The following is a 10,297-nucleotide window of genomic DNA, read 5'->3' on the forward strand; positions in this document are numbered from 1 at the left end:
TGGTTCTCTTGCCACAAATGCACCTACCCACAACATTATTTTTTTTGAAAGGCAAGCTGGGGTTAGGCGCAACAGCCGCCCTATGTGGCAGAGAGATTCGATCCTGGGCCTTCAGCTTGACGCACGCCCCTTACCACATGGGATATCATCTCTGTGGTTCCTACCCACAGCATTCTGAATGAGAACATCCCAACAATGCTTTTGATATGAGTCAAGATACCAAAATTCAGGGCATTAAGATGACCAAAATATAAAAAAAAAATTGTGACTTCTTCCTTTAGATTGGGTTGGCTTTATAAGTCATGATTTATGGAAATCAATGGAGCTAAAGGTAGAAAATTTGTTGTTTGCCTTAAAAACTAAATATGTTACTACCATATATTATTGACTTAGTATTGAGCAATTTTAGAATCACATCTTTGGAAGCAATCTGGTCAACTTGCATTGGCACAAAAAGTTACGTTGGGACGTATACAAGCATGGTGATTCATGAAAAGATCTCTCATTAGTTTATCATTCCATGCACCTTGATTTACCTTCCTGAATTGAATATCTATACAAAAAGAAAACCTTAAACTTTAGAGTAGATTTCAAATAGATTTCATGACTAACTAATATATAAATCAAGTAACAACGATGAATCTTTGAAAGTCTAAGGCCTGATAGTGATGTCGATTAGTTGGGTGATTCAAGATCATAATTTATGCAAGGGATGGTATATTTGAAATAATCTTAAGAGCAGTGGAACTTAACCTACCTTGGCCAAAGATTAATCTTTTTATTGGTAGATTTTGTAAGAGAGAGAGAGAGGGTCCTCTCTCTCCTCCTACCGTGGCTGATTGACATTTCTTCTTCCTTTTCTTCGTTCACACCAACATCCTTCTGTTCATCTTCTTGTTCTTCCTAACATCCTTCCCTTTAAAACCCTGCAACTCCATCCAGAAAATCGTCTTTATTGTCTCTCTCTCTAGACAAAACCCAGTTTCTCTTTCCCCTTAAATTTCCTATTCCGGCTCGCCAATTTCTCCTTGGCCCAAAAAAGAGAAATTTTGGTGTGTTTTATCTCTCTAAATCTGTATACCCAATTCCTGTAGTCTTGTTTCTAGATCGAAGAAGGGAAAATAAAAGCTGGGTTTTGTTCTCCAGATCTCTTTCTTCGAACCCTTTTCATCTTATGCCCTGGAAGATCGAAAAACCATAGATTTCGCGGTTTTTTCATAGATTGTAATTGGTGTTTTTTGTTGGTAATTGATCGATGGGAAATTGCTGTGCTACGTCGGAGAGTTCTGGGGGAAAGAAGAAGAAGAAGGCGAAGAAGCAGAACCCCTTCTCTAGTGATGTCCAGGTTAACAAGGGCGCTACCGGAAGAAAGCTCTCCGTCCTGAGCGAGCCGACCGGTCACGACATCGAGAGCCGGTGCGATCTCGGCCGCGAGCTCGGGCGGGGCGAGTTCGGGACCACCTACCTCTGCACCGATCGGGCCACTCATGAGGTCTTCGCCTGCAAGTCCATATCGAAGAAGAAACTGCGGACTCAGATCGATATCGAGGACGTCCAGCGGGAGGTGGCGATCATGAAGCATCTGCCGGAGCACCCGAACATAGTAAGCCTCAAGGACACATACGAGGACGAAAATTCCGTCCATCTTATGATGGAGCTCTGCGAGGGAGGCGAGCTTTTCGATCGGATCGTAGCCCGAGGCCACTATACAGAGCGGGCCGCCGCGGCTGTCACACGCACCATCGTTGAAGTCGTGCAGGTTCGTATCCTCTTCTGCAAGTCATGTATTTTTTTTTCTTGATAACCATAATTCTGGTGTCTTGCTCATTGATACAAATTTTCTGTTTTCTGATCTCTCTATCCGTTTGTTGTCTCCATTGGCTTAATTTGATCTTTTGATCAATGTTCATTACTGTCTCTGATCTGGGTTTGATTTTCAATTGTATTTAGTTTTTAAATACATGCTTCTGATGAGACTTTGATTTTGGTTAGTATTGTTTTTTCTTAACATTTTGGAAGCTTTCCAATATTGAGATTCTTTATATGTGATATTTTGGTCTCCTTTTTGGTTTGTATTGGCTAATATAGTTGTGACTTTTTGCTGATGTGGACGAGTGTAATTGATGTTAAAGGTCATTATGCTTGATTCTTTCTTGGCTTTTGTTGATATTTTATTTGTCTTTGGACCTTTCAGGTAATTGTGTTCTATAACTAAAGAATCAGCCTTTGCATGGTCAGAGATCCTAACTGCCCTTTGTGGATTCTATGCCTTTAGGCCTGTTTCCTTTTCCATGCCAGTGCACTTTTCACTTTTTATACGTGAAAAGGGTTAAGCCCATTTGTTTGTTTATTTTTACTACGGTTTTGGGTGCAGATTTGTGGAATTAAGAGGGATGCTTCCTGTTTTCCTCTACACATTGATTCTTTAAAAAATTCCATAATTCTATTTCAGAGATGCTAAAACTCTTATTAGTTTATACTTTTCATATTACTTGAGTCCTGTATATGGTACGCACCAAAAATGTCAATGCTTTTCATCTTCAGAACTTTCAAATTTCCCTCTTTCTATGTCTTCCATACTTCTGTGTGGTGCAATTTTGGAATAATGATGGATAAGCTCGTTTAGAAGTTTTATGCTTGTGCACTTCATGAATCTGACTTCTTTTTGTTAACTGATTTGTTGTGAAAGTGGACATCCACTGCTGCTGAAATCCATGTTCACAGGGCCACCCACCTTTATGCCTATCACTGGACATGATCCTGCAAAGGCATCGTGTGGATTTGAACCTCAATAGGGAAGCCCTGTAAAATCCATCATTTCTAGCCTCTCCAACTTATGACTACTGTCAGTTGTTATATTGTCAAAAATTCTATGCAAGGTGCCATTATTGCTCGTCTGTGCATCTTTACTGTTTCAAACAGGCCATAGAGTAGTTTCTGATGAAAATTCTTTCCATATAAACATATTTCCCCCCTCTCCCTTATGATTTTAATGTGGTCACCATTGATTTTCCAGTGCCTTTTATTTTTTGCAGCTTTGTCATAAGTATGGAGTGATGCATAGAGACCTCAAACCTGAAAACTTTTTGTTTGCAAATAAAAAGGAAAATTCTCCCCTTAAGGCGATTGATTTTGGACTCTCTATTTTTTTTAAGCCTGGTAAGATAACAGGATTTTTTCCTCCTCTGAAGAATCATTTATTATCTGCAATTTTTGGTTTTGGTAGCTAATTTTTTGCTTATATCTCTGAAGGTGAGCGTTTTACTGAAATAGTGGGCAGTCCATACTATATGGCCCCAGAGGTGCTGAAACGAAATTACGGCCCAGAAGTTGATGTGTGGAGTGCAGGCGTTATTCTGTACATTTTACTCTGTGGAGTTCCTCCTTTTTGGGCAGGTCGGCTTTCTGAAACTGCTCCAGTATAATGCCAATTGAAGTAGTTATTGATAACAATGTTTTAATATCTATGGAAAGGAGCTTTTAGTTGGGATAAGGTTGCTACTTAATCCAGGCTTATAATAACTGTTGACTTGGAGAAATTCCAGTTACCCTGTACTTGATCTGAATCTGTAGAGAAGGTAGAGTTGGATCCCAGTCCAAGTAGGATGTTGTCATCCAAGTACTTGGTTCACTGAAACCCCAAAGTTCACACTTGCTTTAGCAGTTCATATGCTTGTTTGGAAGTTGTTATGGATGTAAAATCATCTTCTGATACCAGTGGTTTTACTTGAGGCGCTTCTCTTCTGTTGCAGAAACTGAACAGGGGGTTGCACAGGCAATTATCAGTTCTGTTGTAAATTTTAAAAGAGACCCTTGGCCTAGAGTTTCAGAAAATGCTAAGGACCTTGTAAAGCGTATGCTGGACCCTGATCCTAAACGTCGACTAACTGCTCAGCAAGTGCTTGGTATATATATTTTTTTCCTTTTCATTGTCCCATATCTTTGGTGACTGCCTTTCTTTGTTGTGGCTGTTTCATGCATCTTTTCAACTGCACCCCTCTCTTAAGACTAGTCATGAATTTGATGTTTGAGCATTGAGCGCACATAATTTTCTTGTATATTATTGAGTAATAATAACATATTTTATTAAAAGGGACTTGTTTTAGCATTAATGATTATGACAGATCATTTTGGTACATATTCCTGCTGATTTGCATTGATGGAATGACATATCGTGAATATGACTCACAAAAGTAAGTTGATCAAATGAAGGCTATTGGCAACAAGGAATAATTTATGTTTAACTTTATTTTTTGAATCTTTCAAGATTGAATTTGATCCTGCATCATTGCATGAGCTGTTCATTGCTCCATTTTTTCTGCAGGAATTATTAACCATATGTTTCATTGCTCAATTTTTCTCTGAGAATTATTAACTACAATTTTGTCTACTTCATATGAAGTTGAAATCTCCACTTAGTGAACCCATTTTAAGATTTCACTGCCTTGTGGATTATAGGAAGTGTAATCTCCTAAAATATGAAGTTTATAGACAATTCTTTTTTCCAATTATGAGAAGACTAGCTTCTTTGAAGAGGTTATCCCGAATATTCCTACAAGGAAAATGATGCTTCACTTCAGATGTCTGGCATGATGATTCATTACCATAATCCATTGTAGGTGTACATCCCACTAACCTTTAAATAGCATCATGTTGATGGCTAGAAGAAAAAAATGAGATATTTTAAGAATAAGTTATGCCACAATAAGCTGCAGAATGTGCATCCCTCTTTTCTGGTCAATTTAGAAAATAATTTGATTAAGTTGGCCTGTAGATATTCTTGCCTATCTCAGTAGGTCTCTTTGCTTTTTAGGTTTGAAGTTAACCATGCATTGAAGATGAATCATGTGGTTGTAAATATCTATTTCTCTCCCTCATAAAATGAATTTGCATTGCTGGTGTAACTATCTTGGGTGCTCAGTGCTGGTGCCTGACAAAGCAAACATTCAGGCAAGTTTTAACCTATGCAGGTTGCTACTTTGACAACGAGGAAATCTAGTCACTCTGAGATGGCTATCTCATTGCACAGTGGTAGGGATTGTGGTAGCATGGTTCTCCCAATCTTTTATTTTGGATGGGATGGTTTTACCTGATCTCTGCTGGATGCGATTCTCTGTCATCACCATCATCATGTAGGTAAAACAAACAAGATATAGAAAAGAAAGAAAATAAAAGGTCCAACACAAACGAAAACAAAATCATAGTCTTTCACAATTGCACCTTCTAATTTATAAAATGGGTGTCAATATTTCATGAGATATCAACACATTTTTCAAGAGATGATATGACAAAAACGTAAGGTTAAACAGTGAGTTAGATGGTTCCTATGTGTGGGTATTCACTCAGTCTGCATGCACAGGGTACATGTAATATGCATCGTCAACTGCTCCTGTTGTCTCATTTAAGGCAATTTTTTTTCTTTTCTTTTGTCCTTTGATAGTCAAACTGGGAGGGCCTCCCATACAGCTCGAACCTGAGACAGCTCGGTGCGATAGTGCAACCTTTTAATTGACCTGTCTCATTTGGCCCCTTAGTTAAGGTAGTTTACTCTTTAATATTGTGATTATCAAGTCCTCCGCTCCTCCCCTATATAACAGGACATATGGTGTAATTAAATTAGTAATATATTCATCTGAAAATGGAGAACTTTGAATAGTCAGCTTTAAAAGATATTTAGAAAATTCTGTTAACAATATGTCCTGTCCCAAGCAGATAAAGTACATCTGGAACTAGGTTTGCATTAATTAAAATGTCTTTTGAGCGCCTGTCATTCTACAAGTGTCTTTGAGATTTTGAAAGTAGGGTGTCCTCAGATTCTTCTGATTTTGAATTTAATTATATGTGATTTGTCAAACCAGTGCTCCTGATATTTCATAGTCTCTATGATTTTCACAAACTTAGAAAAGCAACGAATAACAAATTTCATTTTGTTTCCTTATCAAGAAATTCCACTATTTTGACAGGGGTATGTTTGGGATGTAGCAATGGAATTCTTGTCAGCAGGAATGCTGCACCAAGGGTTCAGTTGCCTTCCTCAAAGATGGGACAAGAAAGGTTTTCTGGAATTCCCCAGTTGATGAGCTCTTGTTCCTCTTCTTTCCACGGCCTTCACCCAATTTGTGTTTTTACAAACATCCCTTATCCCAGGAAGTCCCCCTCATTTGTGTGTACTAAGAAAGAAACGTACACTATGATTAGCATTGATGTGACTGGATCTTTAACTTGTCTGAATTTTAGCAAGTTGTTTATTTGACAAAATTGTAGTACTAGTCATTCTGAAACTTATAAAATAAGTACTGTGAACACATTTGGTTTAGTACTTGCTAGCATATTGACAATTCTAATTTTGATTAAAGTTATTGCATGTTGTCTTCATACATGAATGATCTATGAGTTTATGAACAATTCTGATAAATTTAGTTGATGATGAAGCATAACCTTTTGACACATGGTATGACTTGTCCTGTCTGTTTCATGGTAAACTTGGTCCAATTGTCAGCTGCGGATTGCATTTGCTACAAATCTGTGAATACTTTCCCATTTCAGATTCTCCTGTTGGTATTCTTGTGGGTTGGTTACTTAATGTGCTGATATAGCTTCTCTTGTTTCTTCCTATTGTTTTGGATGCAGATCATCCTTGGTTGCAGAATGCGAAAAAAGCCCCAAACGTTTCTCTTGGAGAGACTGTTAAAGCTAGGTTCCAACAATTTTCTGTCATGAGCAAGTTTAAAAAGAAGGCACTAAGGGTATGACATGAAACCTATGAGGAACTTTGAGCTGCATTCCTTTGCTTCCATCATAGCTGAACATATGATGGCCAAGTTCAACTTCAAATACATGAACTTGGCTTCTGATAGGAGCCTCTGCTAAAAAATTTCTATAGTCAAGTTGGACAACTTGACCAGGTCATACTTGTTGGCTTGGGGCCACTCAATCCAGGCCTTGGTTGCTGGGGATTTGGCCAAGTTTTTTTGTGTTACAGATTCTTTTTGCAGTGTTCCATTAGAAGGGTTCTTTTCAAATGTTTCTCATAACTATCATCATCATTCTGCTGAAGCCTTCGACATTTTGAATTTAAATATTGCAGGTGATTGCCAAACACTTGTCTGTTGAGGAAGTGGCAGGTATAAAGGAGATGTTTGACATCATGGATTCAAGTAAGAATGGAAAGATTACACATGAGGAACTGAAAGTGGGCTTGCATAAGATAGGTCATCAAGTTCCAGATGTAGATGTAAAGATGTTAATGGAAGCCGTAAGCATTGCTTTCAAGTTTCTCTTCTTGCAGTGTGCCTTCTTTTTTTCTCTCAGTATGTTATTATTGATGTTGTTGAGAAAGTATTAGTCTTTATGATTCTTGTTTATTCTGAATACTTTTTCCCTGCTAAAATTTTTATATCAGAAACAAGAACAGTAAAAATCATATTGCAAAGCCATGTAAAAGAATGAGATTTATTATAAAACTTTAATAATGCCATGCACCTTTGCAAGGCAATATATAATGGGATGTTAACAACTAATCCTTTTCCTCTTGCTAAAAGATCTTTCTCATGCTTGTCACTGTATCTTATCCTAGTGTATATTCATGATGTATCTTCTTGTATGTCTGGCTTTATCTTTGAACTTAGGGCTCCTTATTTTTTTCACAATACAAACAACGGGGAAAATTTTCATGTGTGATGCATCAGTACTGAACTTCACATGCTCTTCAGTGCGGCTCACTGAGACCTCATGCATATGACTATGGGATCTCTATTTAATGTCGCAGGAAGCATAACATGTGTATATTTTATGAAAACCAACACCGTTTCTCTTAAGAATTTGTGGTTGATTTGACACATACATCTGATGGAAATTGTAATACACGGTTTGGTGCTTTACTGTCGGGATCATCTTTGTGTTCTATTGTGTTATGATATATAATAAGTAGTTTGCGACATTTTAGTGCTTGTCTTCATTTCTTTTTCATCAATATACAGAAGGAATGAGCATCAATATACAGAAGGAATGAGCGATTGATGTCTTGCATAAAATCAATCCACTCTCTGAGTTGACATGCTTAAAAAACTATTGCTTCCTAAGCATTTTTCTTCATTTTAATGTGCTCATTCATGATGGTGGTTATGTTTTTAATGCAGGCTGACACTGATGGGAATGGTACCTTGGACTATGGAGAATTTGTTGCTTTTTCCATTCACTTGCAAAAGATCGGCAATGATGAACATCTACATAAAGCCTTTGCATATTTCGACCAGAACCAAAGTGGATACATAGAGATCGAGGAACTCAGAGATGCCTTAGCCGATGACTTGGGTCCAGACAATGATGAAGTCATAAATTCGATAATTAGAGATGTTGATACCGACAAGGTTAGTCATATTCAAGTTCTAAATTATGGTCTTTGTTGGCTGTGGACATGGGAATCATGAGTTTGATTGAGTCATGAATAGGATTTGAACATCTGCCTACAGTTTAGCATTGCTTGGACCCCCACAACATGGTCCTAGGATATTAGTGTGGACAAACTAACGGGAACTACGAGTGCTACCTACTTAAGTTAGAACCAGAAACTTCTTGGTCAGTATCTGATTCAAGCTGTGAGATAGATTAAGCCACCAGAGTCATTGGTCAAATAATCTGAGCCTTAATTTTAGGCAGCTTGGAATACCATGATGTCACTTTTCTACTAGATGATTACTGATGTGTCACCATGTACAGGATGGATGTATAAGCTACGAGGAGTTTGCCACGATGATGAAGGCTGGGACAGATTGGAGGAAGGCATCAAGACAATATTCTCGAGAACGATTTGCAAGCCTGAGCTTCAGGTTGTTCAGAGATGGATCTTTGCAGCTAACGGATGAGCAGCGATGATATTTTTGTGGAAATGCAAGTAATTCATTTTTGTCCAAATCTTTTCTTTTATTATGGACCCTGGATGGTTAAAGGGAAAGGGTCAGCAATGTGAATTCTGGATGATAGATACAACTGTTGTTGCTTGTACTTCACAAGAGTAGAAGGAAGATCCTGCACATCGATGAGCAATGCATAGTGAAGTGGAAGTGGGGATGTGTTTGTGTAAATATATCTATGTTATCGACTTTGTCAATTATTTCGATGTGAAATTCCCTCATCTGGGATATATCAGAATGACATTTTTGATTTTTTTTTCTTCAACATTCTTGAAAAATTCTTTCTTGGCTTCATTCAACTGCAGCTGTGTGTGTTACCTCAAGTTGTAGCAGTCACATCTAACAAGGTTCTAGCTTTTCCTATACCTCAAAGCTTTTCCTAGCTTGGGCTGCAAATAGGCATATCAATGTTTAAATGTGTTCATAGATGGTGCTTATAGGATTTGAAATATTTGTAAAGCTCGTAATTGGCAATTTTGGTTTGTATTTTGTTTGTAAGATATTTTATTATGATGACCTGTACCTCTAAAATAAACACCTGCCCTATATGTAGCTAAGGAGTGCTCAAGAGTCTGGTGCTTATTACAAAGAAGCATTTGATCAAATAGTTATATATCAGCAACTGACAAATGCCTCCTTGTAATAAGCACCAGCCTCTTGAGCAAGGAGGCATTGATCAAATAGTTATATATCATTTGTTAGGAATCACATTCTGTGCATTAATATGATAGCTCAAATCCTAATGTAATGCTCTTCAAAGTTACCTCCATAAAAAGAAACATGAAAAGATCGCTGTCAAACTCAAGCCCGTAGAGGTTCAAAATAATTTTAGCTGACGCGAATCCTCCCATGTTTTAACAAACACAAACATCATATTCTAAGTTGTCTTTGGTCGTGAGCACGACAACAAGGGAATGCCTACTTGCTTGTGAGGCACTTGAGAGCCACCATCACTTATTCATCGAGTGCCCTGCCACACAGAGCATCTGGTTCTATGTCATGCGGAGATGCAGGCAACATCGAAGGCTGCATCAAACGGTCCTCAATGAGTTTCGTACAGTTTCTTACACGCTCACTTTCATTGCGTACACAAGTGCTCTCTGAACCGTGCAATATGGTCACCCATAACATGACTCTCCCACTTGAGTTATCCTTCAATGCTATTCCATGATATTGGAAGGTAGCCTAAAATCACCTTGGTGAGTGCATTTAAAGCAGATTGTCCTTTGAGGGAAGTTAAGGGAACATCTAGGCGCCTATCGGAAGTCAATTCTTTCAGAAAATGATCGTACAATACGACAAAAATGGCGCGTTTCAAAAAATGCCTCACAATTTGCCAAATCCATCAAATAGACAATTCTGCAGGTTTTCAAAATTTTTGAACC

General features: G+C 38.0%; 1 protein-coding gene across 1 annotated transcript; it reads left to right on the forward strand.

The window, feature by feature from the left end:
* Positions 1-1,102: 1,102 nt before the first annotated feature.
* On the forward strand, positions 1,103-9,177 carry LOC149828912 (calcium-dependent protein kinase 20-like). The gene is made up of 8 exons (XM_090017796.1): positions 1,103-1,759; positions 3,036-3,159; positions 3,253-3,396; positions 3,753-3,905; positions 6,631-6,746; positions 7,088-7,255; positions 8,139-8,369; positions 8,719-9,177. The coding sequence occupies exons 1-8, from the start codon at positions 1,256-1,258 to the stop codon at positions 8,872-8,874; spliced, it is 1,596 nt and encodes a 531-aa protein (XP_089873922.1). The 5' UTR covers positions 1,103-1,255; the 3' UTR covers positions 8,875-9,177.
* Positions 9,178-10,297: the final 1,120 nt, after the last annotated feature.

The sequence above is a fragment of the Nuphar pumila genome, chromosome 9 (genome assembly GCF_984573655.1).
Source record: "Nuphar pumila chromosome 9, dmNupPumi1.hap1.1, whole genome shotgun sequence".
NCBI classification, from domain to species: Eukaryota; Viridiplantae; Streptophyta; class Magnoliopsida; order Nymphaeales; family Nymphaeaceae; genus Nuphar; species Nuphar pumila.